This window comes from Mytilus californianus, unplaced genomic scaffold (assembly GCF_021869535.1).
Source record: "Mytilus californianus isolate M0D057914Y unplaced genomic scaffold, xbMytCali1.0.p SCAF_7, whole genome shotgun sequence".
Classification (NCBI taxonomy): Eukaryota; Metazoa; Mollusca; class Bivalvia; order Mytilida; family Mytilidae; genus Mytilus; species Mytilus californianus.
In genome coordinates, this window is record NW_026262723.1 from 71,880,005 (window position 1) to 71,897,677 (window position 17,673).

General features: G+C 32.1%; 1 protein-coding gene across 9 annotated transcripts in view; it reads right to left on the reverse strand.

Annotated features, from left to right (window-relative positions):
* Positions 1-11,757: 11,757 nt before the first annotated feature.
* The window catches only part of LOC127709494 (coiled-coil domain-containing protein 154-like), a 52,753-nt gene continuing 46,837 nt past the window's right edge, over positions 11,758-17,673 (reverse strand). For 6 of the 9 annotated variants that reach the window (XM_052215093.1, XM_052215088.1, XM_052215089.1 and 3 more), the window contains one exon: positions 13,743-13,890. Coding sequence is in view for 3 of the 9 variants with exons in the window: in XM_052215095.1 (XP_052071055.1) it covers positions 13,767-13,890 (124 nt within the window). In the remaining 6 variants the exon portion in view is untranslated. Of the gene's footprint in view, positions 13,891-15,119; positions 16,256-17,562; positions 17,595-17,673 lie in introns of those variants that run through there. The other 3 variants (XM_052215096.1, XM_052215095.1, XM_052215097.1) reach the window with 3 other exon arrangements.

Below are 17,673 nucleotides of genomic sequence, written 5' to 3' on the forward strand. Positions count from 1 at the left end.
GTGCATTTAAAGAACTGCACATATTTCTCAAACTTGTATGAATAATATTAAGTTTTCTATCACCACAACTAAAATAGGAGGGTGGCTGTATCAATTTAGATTTCATCTTTCGTTTGAATATATTTATATTTCTGGAAATACGTATGTCGGGATTTAGGCTATTCCATTCAATGGTAGTAAACGGAAAAAAGGATTTTCTGGTTATATCTAGTCTATACCTGGGTACTACATAATTATTACTGTTTCACAAATCATAATTAGATAATTTGACCAACAAGTTGGGGCATTAAATCGCAGAGGTAATCAATGTAAAGAATAGAACATATTGAGCTTTCTGGACTTTCTTCTGTCTACTAGCAATTGTCAGCCTGTTTCGAAATATATAGCTTCCCGACTAGCAAACACGGGCAACACAGTTACTAATCATCCTGCTTCCAACTGAACATGTTCTAAATTGTCGGAATCTTGTTGAGTACAACCATCCCATAACTCACATGCATATTCCATAATTGGTCTTATAAATGTTAAGTATAAACGAGCAAGATAATTTCTATTCAATACATATTTCAATTTTTTAAGAACATTTAATCTTGTGTTTGCACCATTTAAAATGTTTTCTATATGTGTATGGAATTTACCATTAGTATCAAAAGTAATTCCTAAGTGTTTGTGACAGGAGACAAATTTTACTGCTTGATTTTGAAATTCTATTTCGATATCATCTGGGGAAGTATTACAGGAGAATATCATAGCCTTTGTCTTATTAATATACTATATAATAAAATATTAATTTTCGCGAACCATTTAGGTCACAGAAATTCCAAAAAATGAGATCAGTAAGGAGAGTTGTACAAATGATGTGAATACACAGAACCCGGATCCAAATTATCGTTTACTAAAATTATTCATCATTTTCTGTTTTGTATGTACTAACAACATTTCATTTTTCTACAATTTCGATTAAAATATTATAAAACCTGCAGTTCAATAGGTCACATGCCCCAAATAAACATTCCCCGATTGGTCGAACTACTGTGGCCTCGGTGTAAAGCAAAGCAAGCCTCGATGTAAAGATCACGCTTCCAAAAATAGAGGTATGTCCCAACTTAACATTCCCCGATTGGTTGAATTGCTGCTCGATGTAAAGCAACGGAAGCCTTGATGCAACGAAGAAAAGGGGTTGACAGGATAAACGTAATCGTTATAAATTTTAACTTCATGGTTCTTATGCAAGCAAATTTAATAAACAATGATTTTATACAGTTGTGTTATTGTTTTCACCTTACATAGGGCTTTATTTCTGATCTTATTTCTGTGTACACAATTCTGAATCTACATATTTCACCTATATCAATATTAGGTAATCCGTTTGGACGATTCCATATACTATTATGTTTTAGGGTTTTTAGCTTCAGTGTCGAGTTGGTGTATAATATTGAGGGCTATCTGCGAGAAATAAATCTTTTTTTCTGACAGATTAACTAAATCCAAAACCAATATAAAAATAGTTAACACATTTATTTTATTTAACTGAGTAAATTGATCGGAATGTGAATGATACATAAACTTCTTCTTCTTCTTCTTCTTCAGTTATACAACAAAACTTCAGGATACTGAAGATTACTTGTTGTTGCGCATGCGTGTTTAAATTTAATTTTCTTGTAGATGCCAAAGAACAAAAAAAAAAAAAAAAAATATATACAAATTTGACAATTTGTGCATGTATATTACAAAAACTAGTGATTAAAATAAAATTTATATACAAAAATTTAAATCAGTTGGCAGAGAACACCTTGTGTAAGGTGTGCTCTGAAACTGTCAACTGTGGTTGACTGTACTGTGGCTATAGGTAGCATGTTCCATTGTATGATGGTGTGTGGGAAAAATGACCACTTATATGTTTCCTTTGTGGTTCGTATATGTCTATAAGTATTTGGATGGTTTTGTCTTGTTCTACTGTCTGTTGGTATTAAAATTTCAGATGGTATGGCAATGAGGCCGTGAATTACTTTGTAAAATATAATAAGACGTGTTTTAAGGCGGCGTTCAGCTAATGTTGGTAGTTTTAAATTATTCATCATATTTGTAACGCTACTGGTGTTATGGTAGTTGTTACAAATGTACCTAGTTGCTCTTCTTTGAACCATTTCTATTTTTTGGGTAGCATCTTTTGTGTGAGGGTCCCATAAACTGCAGCTGTATTCTAATTTAGGTCTGACTATTGCTTGATATGCTCTTGATTTAATGTCTGTGTTTGATATTTTTAAATTTCTTTTAAGGAATCCTAAAGATAAAGGAAACCTAAAATTCGTTTTGGTCTATCCCAGTGATGACATTTGCGCGGGAATTTAGTCCATTGACATCGTAATATAATTTACTTTGGATTATAATTATCTTTAGATGTAATGTTACAGGATTTAATGTGAAATCATTTGTCTCTTCTTTTATAGTACACGAGTTTGGCGTCAGGTTTGTACACATGAAGTCTCTAGTCTAAAAAAAGCCAGTGACAGAAGGATAAACAGATATTGAGATAAGCAACTGTCTAGGGCCAAGTAAGGGAGGTGAAAAAGCCAGTATTACGCAGAACGATAAACAGTTACATAGACGGATCCAGGGGGTGGGGAAAATTTGGTTGATTTTATAGGGAAGCAGGGGCGGGTCGAGCCATTTTATAAAAGGGGGGTTCCCAACTCAGGACAAAGGGTGGGTGGGGGATGTGTTCCAACTATGTGTCCCCATTCAAATGCATTGATCGTCCAAAAAAAGGGTGGTTCCAACCCTCGGAACCCTCCCCCGGATCCGCCACTGGGGAAGCATGACGGGAGTGGGCAACCCTTAGGTCAGTCAGAGGCCACCCCCTTTTATGAAAAGTTGTGGATCCACCACTGAGATTTATATAAGCAGGTTTTCTTTGTGTAGATACCTTAAAATATCACCAACTGTGACTGAGTACAGAATTTGATTCATTTTAGCTCATTAACTGGGCTCACTTGCTAAAAAGGTTCATTGCGGGCCTGCTCACTGGCTAACATTTTACGATATTCATGACTCGTGTAGAAAAGCCGATAATCTATACATGTGTGTGAGGAGTAGTTATCAAGTTTCCTTTCGTCTGTAAAAACTGTCTTAGGCCAAGTTAGGGAGGTGAAAAAGCACGTAATAGAAAGATAAACAGATGATCAGGTTTTCTTCATATTAATCCCTTAAAATATCCCCCACTGAGGACACCAATTTGATTCATTTTAGCTCATTAGCTGTGCTCACTCGCCATAATAGGTTCATCGCGGCTTACTGGCTAATATGTGTAGAAAAGCTGATAACCTATACATACATGTACATGTATATGGTCAGATCATATGTTTTCGTACGTCATATGAATTTGTACTGTGCATGCCTTTTCAATGGAAATTGTGACGACAGTATGCATTCTTAATAGCACGAAAAATGATGAGAAGAGGATACATATGTCAACCAAAACTTTTCAGCAACGTCAAAATATGTGAGGACACCCTATCAAGATCTATCAAGCTTGTGTTCATGTTGCGTTAAAACTGTTTTAGGAAGGTGAAAAATACCAACAACATAACAATAAATAGATAATCGATATTGTAAAATATCAATGTGTTGAAAAGCCAATGATCTACATATATACTTAAATATGTCAACCATAAAATAAAACTGATTTAATTTACACCACAACTGTTGAAAAAACCTTTATGTTTATATAACTTATCTCATTCTTGTCCATTCAACTGACAGAATTGGTGTACATTTCATGAACTCTTTAATAACAAGAATCATCATGGACTATTCTTTATAACAATATCTGTTAGCCATTGAGGGGTCTTTTGCATTCAAAGTTTAGTTTTAGTGGGTTTGTTTTGCGAAAAAGAACTCAATTTCCAGATCAAAGTTAATATTTTCTATATATTTTGCTGTGTCAAAATGACCTAATAAATATAAAGGACAGTACCCATATAGACCCAAAAATGGTATATCACATTCTACACATGACATTTTAGCAGGAAAGACTGCCATTGGAGTATATAACTTTTAACCTGTGTATATATAATTGAAATACGATAATAAAATTCATGTCTTTTTCAGGACCTCTGATCCAACCATGTAGTATGGCATGTTTGTGAGATATGGTTTTGGTGGATAGGATGTTCTTGAAGGACCTGTAGTACAAAGTATATCACTGGATTGAGCTCTTTGTCTAAGTGTATTATTAAAGTGCTTTGCTTTGAGCTCAGTTCATTGTTATGCAATTCATTCTTTGTGAAATAAAGATTTGACAGACAACTCCCATGTACAAGGATTTGTCAGGGTAGTATCCATTCTATGTACAATGTAAGTAATAAGGAGATAAAAGCATTTTATTATGATTTGAACCAAACATTTTTTGTCCATTAACCAAATTTAAAAAAAAGAACAAATTTACCCGACAATGCTACACTCGCTACTAGCAATATGATGCTAGGTTGTTTTAATACATCTGTACTGCCTACTGATGACTCGGTCCTGAGTGTAAATGGTCATTCAGTATGTTAAAAAAAAAGGGCAAAATTTATAAGGCCTATCTGGCCTATTTAATTTCTAAAACTATATTTCATTGTACATGTTCAACATTTTTCATTCATTTGTTTATTTCTTAATTTGTGTGAATTAACATTGTTACAGTAAATGTTAATTACTACACTTTCATACCACAACAAATACTGTATTGTATCATTTATATTTGTATCCATATAACAAAAAAAATTGAAAAGAGAATAATTTTGCAATACCTTTTTCATATTGAATACTATAACTTTTTTGATATTTAGACATATTAAGTAGATTTTCATAATACCCATTTGACATGCTTGAAATTCTATCGGATTACTTTTGGAGCAGTTATGAGTCTTTGAAGCATGCTCACAAAGGTTTTTTTGTTGATATCATTTTCATATTGGTCAAAACTTTTTTTTGCTTGGGCCAGCTTTGGAGGAGATGTTATCAAAGAATTGATAAAAAACAACACAGAAGTTTACTTTCTAGCTCTTCTAGCCCCAAGCATCATGTCAGGCATTGTCATTACTAAAAACCAATAAATGTCTTCTAATCTGAGAAACAATTTCAACATTTTAACAGAATATTTTACGAATGATACTTACAATCCACCACAAAGTAATATAAATAGAACCATACAAATAGTGAGCAAATACATATAAAAAAGATGTGGTATGATTGCCAATGAGACAATTCTCCACAACAGACCAAAATGACACAGAAATTAACAACTACGGGTCACCGTACAGCCTTCAACAATGAGCAAAGCCCATAACACATAGTCATTTATGTTATTTATGTACACAAAATAAACGAAAAACAAATATTATGTAACACATAGACAAACGACAACCACTGAATTACAGCCTCCTGATATCATGTTCTCAGATATCATCTCCCATTTAAAAAAAAATCACATGAAAAAATGAACCTATTATGTGTTGCTCTCCTAGCTACAAAATGAAACCAAAATCAAAGGTGTGGAAAATATTCTATCATAATCATTTGGTAATTAATGCAATTAGTGCCTCTTCCATGCCCGTCTTGAACATAAAATCTAAATATTAAATAAACCACACTCCTCATGCTCAGGTTGGTTGTCATCGTGCAACACAGTTAATAACAACATATAGGAAAAACATAGAACTCCTTTTGTCATATAAAACACTGTCAAACATCCAAACATACTATCCACATTCATCTGTGTCCACACTTGTTAGGATTACAATTAATTAGCCAATCTTAAGATCATGCTGAGATTTGTTCTAAATCGCTATTTAAGACTTCCTCTATTGTGTAAGGACTATTACTGGAATGAGAAAGGCATGTGTCATCAGCAAACAATCGAGTTAGACTTATCAAATTATCAGCTATGTCATTTACATAAATAAGGAATAGTAGGGAACCTAATACTGAGCCTTGCGGAATTCCTGCATTAGTATTCTCAAAAGGCGAATATGAAATTGAAACAAAAACACTTTGTTTTCTATTTGAAATATAACTTTCAACCATTTGTACAGTTTTCCATCAATACCATAATTATGCTTTCAGCTTTATCAAGAGGCCAGTATGCCATACCCTATCAAAAGCTTTCGAGATATCACATAATATTAGAGATGTTATACAGCGATCATCAAGTGACATACATATCCTATAGTAAATTTCTATTAGCTGGTGAACGGTAGAATGACCTGGAATAAAACCTGACTGGAATTTGTATAATAACTTGTTTGCTATTAAGTGATTAAATACATTTTTGAATACAATTCTTTCAAATACTTTGCCCATTGCTGATAATAATGATTCAGATGGGTCTATAATTGGAAATCAGCGATTTGTCTCCGGTTTTGAAAAGCGGCATGACAATAGATATTCAAAAGGCATGCTTTGTCTTAATTTTCAGTGACTAATTAGTAGAATTACCCGATGTCTTTACCAATTTTTTCATTAAAGACCAATACGATTTCGAACTTCCACATGCGAACTCATCCAACAAACTATTCGCGTTTAAGTAAAATTGGTCTTTTGTATATCGTTTTAAATTATTCACATTATTTCTTTGCTTTTTATACTTATTCAAATCAGGAATACTATTGGATCCACGAGCTTGTTTGTGTGGTCTATTACGTTTTCGTATTTCTCTTCGTAGGTCAGAATTAAACCAGATTTTATCATTTTGGTCGTATCGTTACTTCTTTTTGTGGGATACAGTCATTAATATATCAAAGAAATTTATTTGTAAATTTTTTACAATTTTGATCCATACTATTTTCAGCATTGATTATCGATTTCCAATCAAAAGTAGCAATGAGCTCGTTACATTTGTGAAAATCGGCATTTCGATAGTCCCAAATCATTCTTTTATATAAATAGTATTATTTTTTGACCTAGTGAGATTATTCAAGAATATAATAGTGCCATTATGACCACTGTACTTACGATCTATTTGTATTACATGGGAATCGTAGACATCACGTACGTGAATCTGATACTAAAATAGGATCTAACAAGGACTGGCGTGTGGCACAAAATCTGGTTTGTTCGTTTATAACATTTGTTAGTCCATTTAGTCTCATAATGGCTTTTCGATATCTTAAATAGAGAGTGGGGCTATCAGTTTTGACCTCTGCTCACAGGTTTTCATAGTTTGATAATGTATGCAAACGCTATATTTTAATTGGTAAGTCAATGCAATTAGAATGCTTAATTGATAGAGAGAGACCCTTTTCACACAAAAAAGTATATTTTTTACAACGTTAAATATATAACGCCTTTAATGTATTAGGATATTGCATGAGTTATCGACAACAGAAGGGTGACAGCCGTGTGTCCATACATAAACAACGAACATACTAAACGGATTTAATTATATTAAAAACGCAAAATATCATATCTTCGTCTTCAGACTTGCTATGCTCGGCTAAACATTTTCGTGCGACGAAATTCCTGGATCGACTCGCGATTCCACTTTATCATGTTTATATTAAAAATTCATAAATCTTCAATTTTTTCAACTAGTTCAGAATAATTCTGCGATTTTACGATTTCGTCTCCTCTGTTGTTTTTGAGCTGTGCTATCATCAGACTCGTCTTCACTATCTGTCGGCATTCTGCTTTGCTTTTCTTTCTGTTTCTTCTCCTTCTGTTTCCTGTCAAAGTTGTCAGTGTTCCATTCATCTTTTGGAGATGGTGTTCTACGTCGACGGTCCCGAGACCTTGTTCTATGTCTTTTGGGAGATGGTGTTCTTCGTCGACGGTCCCGAGATCGTGTTCTTGGTCTGTCTTTGGAACGTTCGCGTTTCCTTGGTCTTTCACGAGATCTGTCACGAGATCGTTCTCTGGGAGTGTAATTTTCATCTTCTGATTCTGACATAAGCCCGCTGTCCTTTGTTCGTCCACGTTTTGGTTTTCTGTAAAATGAATAATAGGATATGTTTATTCAATTTATTTTACAATGTAAAAGTAATTGTATTTGGTAAAGCCAATGCAGCTGTAGATTTACAATGGAGAATGCTATTTTTTTTTTGCCGTTTATTTTGCACGTCATTGGCGGTTAACGGAAAAACGGAAGAACTAATTCTCAAAGATGATCCACAATTTTCAAGGAAGAATTTTGTTAGTTTTAAGTATATATTCAAAGTCAACTAAGAAGGTGAAAGGCACTTCTTGGTATTGAGAATTTTTGTGTGCTAAAACTATTGATTTAAATTTCGTGGTTGAAAAGTTTTTCATGAAAACAAACAAAATTACCACCGCCACGTTGTCAGCGAGCATTAAGATTATTTCTAATTGAGTTTTTTGCGTTTTTTTTTTAAATTTTGAAAAGAAAATTTCTTTAGTGAAACATTTAAAAGTTCAATTGGTGATTGTGTCTTTTTGTCTATGTTTATCTGTCCATTCAAGTCTTTTAATTATTTTTTGGTCGCCCCATTGGAATCTTTCTTATAAAAAAGTACAGCACGACTAATTTTGGCTTAAACGGTAAATAAATTAAAAAAAGTCTAGTTTTTAAGAAACTTATTTGAGGCATACAGCGTTCGTACGTATATCCTTATTTTTATAGTAGTGTTTTACAAGCTGTCGCATCTACAAATATTGAAGCAAATGTTCAAAATACTCAGTGTTTTTTTTTAAACTTGTCTTACATATTTACTATAGCAAACTTCTTAAATTTATTGTAAACTCAAGAGTGCATACAATGAAATGTCTACTTTACTGACCATGATTGATTATATGCTGAAAGTGTTTTTTTTTCTATGTGCCTATATATTTTCAAAGATCCATGACATTGAGGTCAAGGTCAGATAAAACCTGTCAGACTAACATGTACAACTTACAATTACTCCATACACTAAATATATTTGACATATTGCTTATGGTATCTAAGAAACAGACCAAACAATGAAAATGAGATCAAGGTCAGATGATACATGCCAAACAGACATGTACACCTTAGAATCATTCCAATCACTAATTGTTTATAGTATACCGGTATACGAAACACTCTTAACCAGGAATGCTATAATTAAAGATTGACCGATGAACAATGAAAGTTAGATCAAGGTCAGATAAACCCTGCCAGACAGACATGTACACCATACACCAAATATAATTGCCATATTGCTTATAGTATACGATACGAGGACCAAACCATGAAAACCTAATATTGACAAATGAACCCAGATAATGAGGTCAATGTTAAATACCTGCCAGACAGATATGCACACCGTATGATCATTCCACACACCAAATATAGTTGACATATTGCTTATAGTATTTGAAAAAAAACCAGACCAAAACACAAAAACTTTAACATTGACCAATTAATCATGAAAATTTGGTCATTTGGTGTTCAACGTCCAGTGGCAAATCTTATATGCATATCAGGACGAGGACATTTTAATGTGATATAAATATGAACCCTACTACACTCCAAGTCTGATTTTTAACATGACAGATCACAAAGTAACAGCCCACAGACATGTCACCCTACCTGAGCATATTATCCCGACTGCTAGCCGACCAATATTTGCTCTAACACCTTAATACTGCATGTTAAGCAAAATAGCAGCAAATCTTAGTTTTTAAGTCATTGGTTTGGCCCGGCCATGGATCGAACCACAAACTCCCGCATTGAGCGAGAATGCTACCACGAGACCACCAAGGCGTTTTATTCATTTGAACATTTGATTGATTGATTGGTTTTTGATTGCTAAACGTCCTTGACAATTTGAAGAATCTGGCTAATAGATAAATAATGTGTAGTAGAATCTGAATATAACTAGCGACACACAGGGTTAATCTTAATTTAAGTTACCCTTTTAAACCGAGCTCATATAAATGTCACAAATAATATCCAAAAATTGTAAAAAAATGATATTCAGGGACAATAACTCCAAAACAGATAGACCTATTTTCTCCAATATTCAGGATAGATACATCTTGTTTTGCTGACCCTTTTATCATTTTACACTATAAAGCAAGCACCTAGTATTCAGAATAACAGCAAATAACTGACAACAATTGGAAAATAAATTCGATATTTCAGGGGCAATATCTCCAAAACAGTGATTACGATTTTTCTCTTATTTTAAGGGTGGATGCATCTTGTTGTGCTGATCATTTTTGCTATTAACACTTTTAACCTAGCTCCTTTAGTTTCAAAATTAAGTCAAAACTCTGAAAATTGGTAAAACTTACATTTCAGGAGGACTTACTCCATATAATGTCTACAGATTTTTCTGAAATTTTTAGATATTGAACATGCCATGTTAATCATTCCATAATAGTTTTTTGAGACAATGGCCAAGATATGCCTAAAAGTTTAAAAAAAACAACATTTTAGGGATAATTACTCCAAAACGGATAGAATTTTGTAACATTTTCAGGGTAGCTTGTTGTGCTGACCATCTTTACTCTGCTACTAGTTTTTCCTTTGGGACAAACATAGAGGGATGTGATATGATTGCCCATGAGACCAGGTGTCCATCAGAGACCAAAAAGACGTGGACGAAAAACAAGTGAAATTTGAATGTGTTTTTGATTTGGTGTGCTTCAACAATGTTATTTTATAGAGAAATGATTAGTTTTAAATCATTTATTTTACTTGTTTTTTATAGGCTTCATATTTTTAGCAAATATTGGGGTCTGTCAAGCACAATCATGGCGCTTTAGAATGTTCTGGTATATGATTTTTTTTGTGTAAAATCTAACCTCCCTTGGTGTGGCAGATCACAAATGATTTGGATGTATCGAGTCTGTAATGCTTGGCCTCTTACAGACTTCTCCTATGACATTTGTTTGCTTAACATCCAGTTGAAAATTCTTTATATACATGTATACACAAGACGACAACATGCAAATACAATTGCAAGTTTTGCCTAATTCTGCACACTTATGAACTTGGACATTAAATTTAACCAAGGTCAATTAAGAATCAAATCTAGGTCATAGTGACCAAATTTTGTCATGATGCTGGCTTATTCATAAATATACATTTCTACAAAAGGTTAGATGCAGTTCCCAACAAAAATCAATGAAGCATAAAATGTAGGTTAATGTCTTACTTTTGCCTTGATGCTGACCTACCCCCTAAAAATGTGATATTCACACAAGTTCATTTAAGCATGGCATGTAGGTCACAGTGACCTATCCATAAAATGAATATAATTACAAGTTTAGAAATCCTATGACTTATAGTTACATTGATAGATATGACCTCAGACTTCATCAAAGTCAATGCAGCATTAATTGTAGGTCACTGAGCTACTTTTGCCAAGATACTGAACAATCCCAAAAAAGGGATATCTATACAAACAAAATAAGACTTCTTTAAAAGGACTAAAAATAAGTCATAGTTCTGCTTAGTGGACTTTCAGGGTTGAAGAGCCAAACATTTTGATTGCCACTGTATTGCCAGACATTAGAAGTCCAGTCTACTGTGTTTTCTCTCATATGTCAGTGCTTTTTGTCATTTTATGCTGATGGCAGATCATTGATAGTATCTGTTACATTTTTTGAAAACTTTTTTAGGCTCAGTGAGATTAAGAGAGCTTGACAGTTGACACCCTATGTAGACTCTTGTCTATTGTTCAAAACCCTTTGTTGACCTCTAGACTGAAGTCTTATGATTTTTTTGTGTCAGTGGGTTGTCATCTCACTGATGTATATCTCTTTGTAATTATATTTCAACATTAAAAATCAAGTTTCTTCTTTATTTAATAGTACTACAATATATAAACCTCATTATAAAAGTACTACAGTGAAGATTAACAAAGTGACAAGGTTTCTTTTCTATAAATGCATTAATAAATAATATAACAATAAAAAAAAAGATACATTAAAATTGGACATTTTAAGGACGGTTGAAGGTTAGTATCACAATTTTCAAAACAACTATTTATTTCAAGGCATTTCAATTATTGGAATGCATAAAATGTTCAAATATATATTTATCACAGTTTAGCTTACTTGTATCAACATAAAAAAGAATAAAATAAATGTCTGAACCAAATTGGAAAAATAAAAAGGACACAGATCAGTGTGGATAGTAATTGGTTGATAAGTGTTAGTGTGTTTGACTGTGTTTTCTGAGCTTTTTCTATGTCTTTCTAATATGTTTCTATGTGGATACGTTCCACAATGACAGCCATCCTTTTTAATAAGTAAAACATTTCAGATGGAAACAAATTACTAGAATGGATCAATTCAGATAATGTGAAAAGGACTGTTACATGCATGTTCCTGAATGTTATTACTAAAACTATACAAGGCACAAGATAATGGTTACAAAAATTATGAAAAATGAAAGGTGAAATGAATGATTACTTTATCAAGGTACAGGCGCAGATCCAGCCAATTTTGAAAAAGGAGTCAGGGGTTCAAACCCATAGAACACTATGAAACATTCAAATAATTGAAAAAAAATTGAACACCCCTCCAGGATCCGCCAATGAGGTCAAATGTAGCACTGTTTAGTAGTCAAAATCTGTTCATGAAATCCTTTTCTAAATCCTTTAAACAATTAACTATTCAAAAGAAAAAGAAAAAAATCAAATATTTTAATTTTCTGCTCCTCACTATTGGATCAATAGTGAACTTTAAACTAAAAATAGGCTATTATAAAGTATCAAATGTTATATTATGACTTGCAAAATACCTGTGAGGAGGACTGGAAGTGACAGAGAAGTCTATCATTTTCATGTATTTTTTTTGGATTCCAAAAGCTTTTTTTTATCTATGTAAAAATTAATTTAACTTGAACAAACTTAATATCACATTACTGTATACTAATAATCAGTGAACTTTTTACTGGGATGGCCAAATCAAACCACATTTGCTATTTGTACTCCAATTGTCTTTGTAAAGTCATAGTTGCCATATTGGTTTGATATAGGCATCATTGGATAAAGTTTACAACTAAAACAATCTAGGAATGTTCTGGCAATTTGTTAAAATTTGCCTATGATTTTCATTAGAATTTTAAGAAGATTAAGGTACCTAATGACACAGAAATCAGATGCAAAGTGATGATCTCAGAGGTATAAAAAAAAGATGAACATTCATTAATTCATTTCAAGAACAAAAAATGTATATAGGTTGATAAAAACTTAATAACACTTCCCTTTTATTCTCAAAATAATAATCATCCATCACCAATTCTAAAATGATGATCCATGCAATAAAATCATGGTTGTCCATTTTCTTCACATACACACATTCATATTGTATTTATGTATAACAATCTTCATAACTATAATGAATGGTTTACAATACAGTACAGATACAAACAAGGAATTGTTCTGAAAATATTTACTCCCCTACTTTCCCAATAAAGTGAAATCTGTGGGGTATAAAAATAAAGTTTGATTTCAAATTGGTGGTGGGAAATGGGTTTATCTTTTTACTCTTGAAATAATTTTCAGATCCATAATCATTACATTGACAGAAATATGGCAACAAGTTTGTCTTAAACTGATGTTTGACTGATATTTCTAAACATGAAAATGTGGTATTAGAGGATAACATGATTATTCAAGCATTTTCTAACAGAAAAATATATTGTTATTACAAATGTTTCAAATTTAAATATCATTAAAATGAAAGTATTTGATCTTCCAGGCAGATTTGCAGGACAAATTGGTATTGTGCCAAAAATACAAAAAAAACTGAAAAGAACTTAAATGGTGGTATCTTATACAATTTATATATCAAACAGTTCCTGTAGGTGGTGGTTTTGCTGGCCTTAAGGTACCAGTATTTTCTGTTTCCAGTTGCTTTCGAGAACGAATTTGCCATAGAATATACATAAGTTTTGACTTCCATCGTAACCATCTGAAGAGAAACAAAAAAATAAGCTATAATGCACTCAAGAATTAACATAATAAAATTAAGGAATATCATTCTATATTTATCCTTTTCTGTTAATTTGAAAGACATTTGTTCAGGTTTTTAAGGATCGTTTTACATTATATTTACTTTTTTTGAAAAAAGTTCTCTTCTGAAAAAGGGATAAATTGAACATGTATGTTATTCTCAATCAAACATAGTACATGTAACAAACAAAAAAATATATAATCATAATGCAATTCAGGGTAGATAATAACAAGTGAGGGAAATTTAAGCTTTAAGTAAATTTATAACTTTTCACATGTTATGATTTTTGTGAAGTCAGCATTTTATTAAGTTTTTTGATGATTCCATCTCAATCATAAAGTAGACATATTATAATTGTCATATTAAACTAATTTATACAGATTTAATTTCTGACTTAATATTTTGTAAATTTTAAACAAATGGTTAAATTTATACAATGCAATGTTCATAATAGCACTAAATATACACATGCATAATAAAGAGTTTACTTTTGATATGAAAGTATCTAGAATACATTCAGGATTCAGGCAGAAATAAAACACAAAATATCTCTGCAATAGCAGTAAGTTATTCAAGTTTAAATTTTGTGCCAAGAGCAGATTTTGACAAAAACACCTTAACAGGACCAAAATTAACACAAAACTCGGCTCTGAAATCAAAGGGTGATCTTCAATTTACAAATAATTTAAATTACAAGTTTGGTTTATTTAGTAACTATTTCTGTAATCAGATTCCAAAGTATGCATATCTTAAAATGAACAAAATAAACAAAACATTAGAATTTTTGTTACAAAGTAAAGAAAAAGAAAAAAAGAAACTAATGAAGATAGTATTCTTGAGTAGAAAGAAGATGAGTACCAGTAAGTATTTACAGATAGAATATAAATAAAATCTAATACAAAATTCTGAAATTTAAAAATAGTAAATAAAAGAGAATGAATAACAATAGTTCTCTACAAATTATATGTATACATCATACATATATCTACAAACAACATAAACATTAACAAAGGTAAAGAAAAAACATACTGACAAAGGATTAGTTTACATTTTTACTCATTTAAAATAAACTCTCTCAGTCATTTGATGACCAACCACGTTAACACCATTTACCTAGTCCAAATAATTATGACGTCTTGAAAGGCTATTATATTTTTTTTCTTTGACGCCTTACATCTAGTAAGGCGTCAAAGAAAAAAATATAATAGCCTTTCAAGACGTCATAACTATTTGGACTACCATTTACCAAGAGAAATGGTAACAAAATGTTCATGACTAAATTTGATGCATGGTACAGCTTTAGCTGATATTTACAGGAAATTTTTGTAGAGCTATGCAAGTTTCAAAATTATTTCCAAAAACATGTATTCCAATACAGATATAATCTCCTTTATCATTAGAATTTGTCAGTATGTTTTTGAATAATGCACTCTGAAATAAAGTATCAGAAGTTACGTTGAAAGTCATGTTACCATGGTTTCCTAATATGTCTTTTTCCTTCTGTAAATTCAACAGAAACTATTCAATAGACTAGCATAATAATTTGAAATATTAACTGATTCCTTTATGATGTAAAAAAATTGAAATCAGAATTTTGTACTGGGCAAAAAGAAAGAAATATTTCAAGGTCATTTCCCATTTCAATAATTAGTTAAGGTTTTGGAACACATAAAATCTGAGAAAACTATCCCAAATAATCAAATAAACATAAACTGTAAATTCAGAATTTTCTGTGTACATTTATCATTGTGATTATTGACAATGTACAAAATGAGAAATTTATTATTAAAATTTCAGGAGATGCTGTAAACAAATACCCAGTAATGCTTTCAAAATTTAAAAATGTGAGTTTTCATATTTTGAAAAAACTATCCTGTAGCAATTTTGCAATAATAAAAACATTGCAAAAATTTCTGATTTTACAGTAATTCATCCAAGGAACATTTATCTATCAACTGTATTAAGTGAAAGAATTGTGGCAGGAACAACTAAAAGATCTATGTAGTTGCAAGTCAACAAAAGCATTTTTAAGTGAACCAGACCATACTGTACATGGCCCACTAACAGATGATTGAAGGACACTTTCCCTCAATAGGTGTTTTGTAATTACCACTAGGGGGTGTTTAACGACCTTGACTACCCATGAGGGTCTCTCACGGTCAGTATTGTAATTAGTGAAAATACAAAGAGACATTTATACAACACAAAATTCATGCTTCAGTTTGTTTATCTGACAACATTTAATTTACATGCATAAACAGGAACAGTAAATCATGCAAGAAGGAACATCAATTAATGTACAACGTTTACCTGTCTTTGTTAGCTAGTTGAGCAAACAACAGAATTATTTTTAATATTTAAAAGTTGTTTCCAAATGATAGCATATGAAAGACACATATTCAGTAACTGTTTTAATATATTTTCAAATGTGAATTAAGGACCAATTAACTATCATGATAAATAAATACTAGATGGTTGCTGATATTTGCTTTCTGATGGTTTTATTAATTTTTTTCTAAATCAATCGAAGTTTACTGTAAATTTGCAGTTGTAAAATTCACTCTACATTCAGAATATCTTAATATATTATAAGATTGAATCCATACACAATATATTTTGTCGATGGATGGATTGATGGATGAATAAATGGAGGGATGGAGGGAGGGAAGGAGCAATACTCAGCAACCAGGGGGTAAACTTATGCTGCAATCTTCCTCAACTTCAGAGACGTTCTAGCTCCAATGAAACAATGAGGGAACGATATTTAACCCACTCTGATGAACATTCAGATATCTTGCATGATAAATTAAAGAATCAGCATATACCGGTATATAAGTTTGATCTGGCTCAATGATGGATGGATTGATGTTAAACATCCAGTGACAAATCAAATGCATATTCAGAACAAGAAGATAACAATGGGATATGAGTATAAACCCTGCTTTGTACTAGACTGACACATTGAGCCTTATTTTTAACATGCTAGCTCCCAAGGAAGACATTTCACCCTACCCTGACACATTATTCTAACTTTAAGCTGACCATTTTTTTCTCTTACTCCTTAATGCGGCAGGCTTAGTGCAGAAGCAGCAAATAACAATTTTCAAGTCTTTGGTTTGACTAGGCTGGGGTTCAAATCCATGACCTCCCACCTTGAGGCGAACACACTACCATGTGACAACTGAGGTAGTTCTGGCTCCATGCATGAAGCTAGAGATCAAACATCAAACCAAAGTAAAGCATGCATTTAAATCATTAAAATTATCAAGGTGAATGAACACACTGTAATATTTTGACTTTTTAACAGAAAATGCTGATTGACTGATCAATGCTTTCTTAATGTCCTGTGGGAAATTTTACATGCAATGTCATATTCATGGCAAGAACAAATTAACAATAAATCCATTGGTAATGTTGTGCAAACTGGGATGGGGATGATAGATACACTGCCATTTGAAAATGAGGCTACGTTGGTTAGAGGCAGCAATTTTCCAAGCAACAGGCTACCTACATACATTCAGCTATAGATGTTGTGTAGGTGATTTGTGTGTCTGTGCAGGACATACATGGAGACATGTGTTCAGTGATTTTTTTGTGCATGTTCAGTGGAATGGTTAACAATATGGTTACCAATATATCATTTTTAATCATTTTCATCATCACTGAAAAAAATATGAATATTGTCCATCAACACACTACATGTATCAATATTCAAAATAATGTATTTTATACATAGATAAC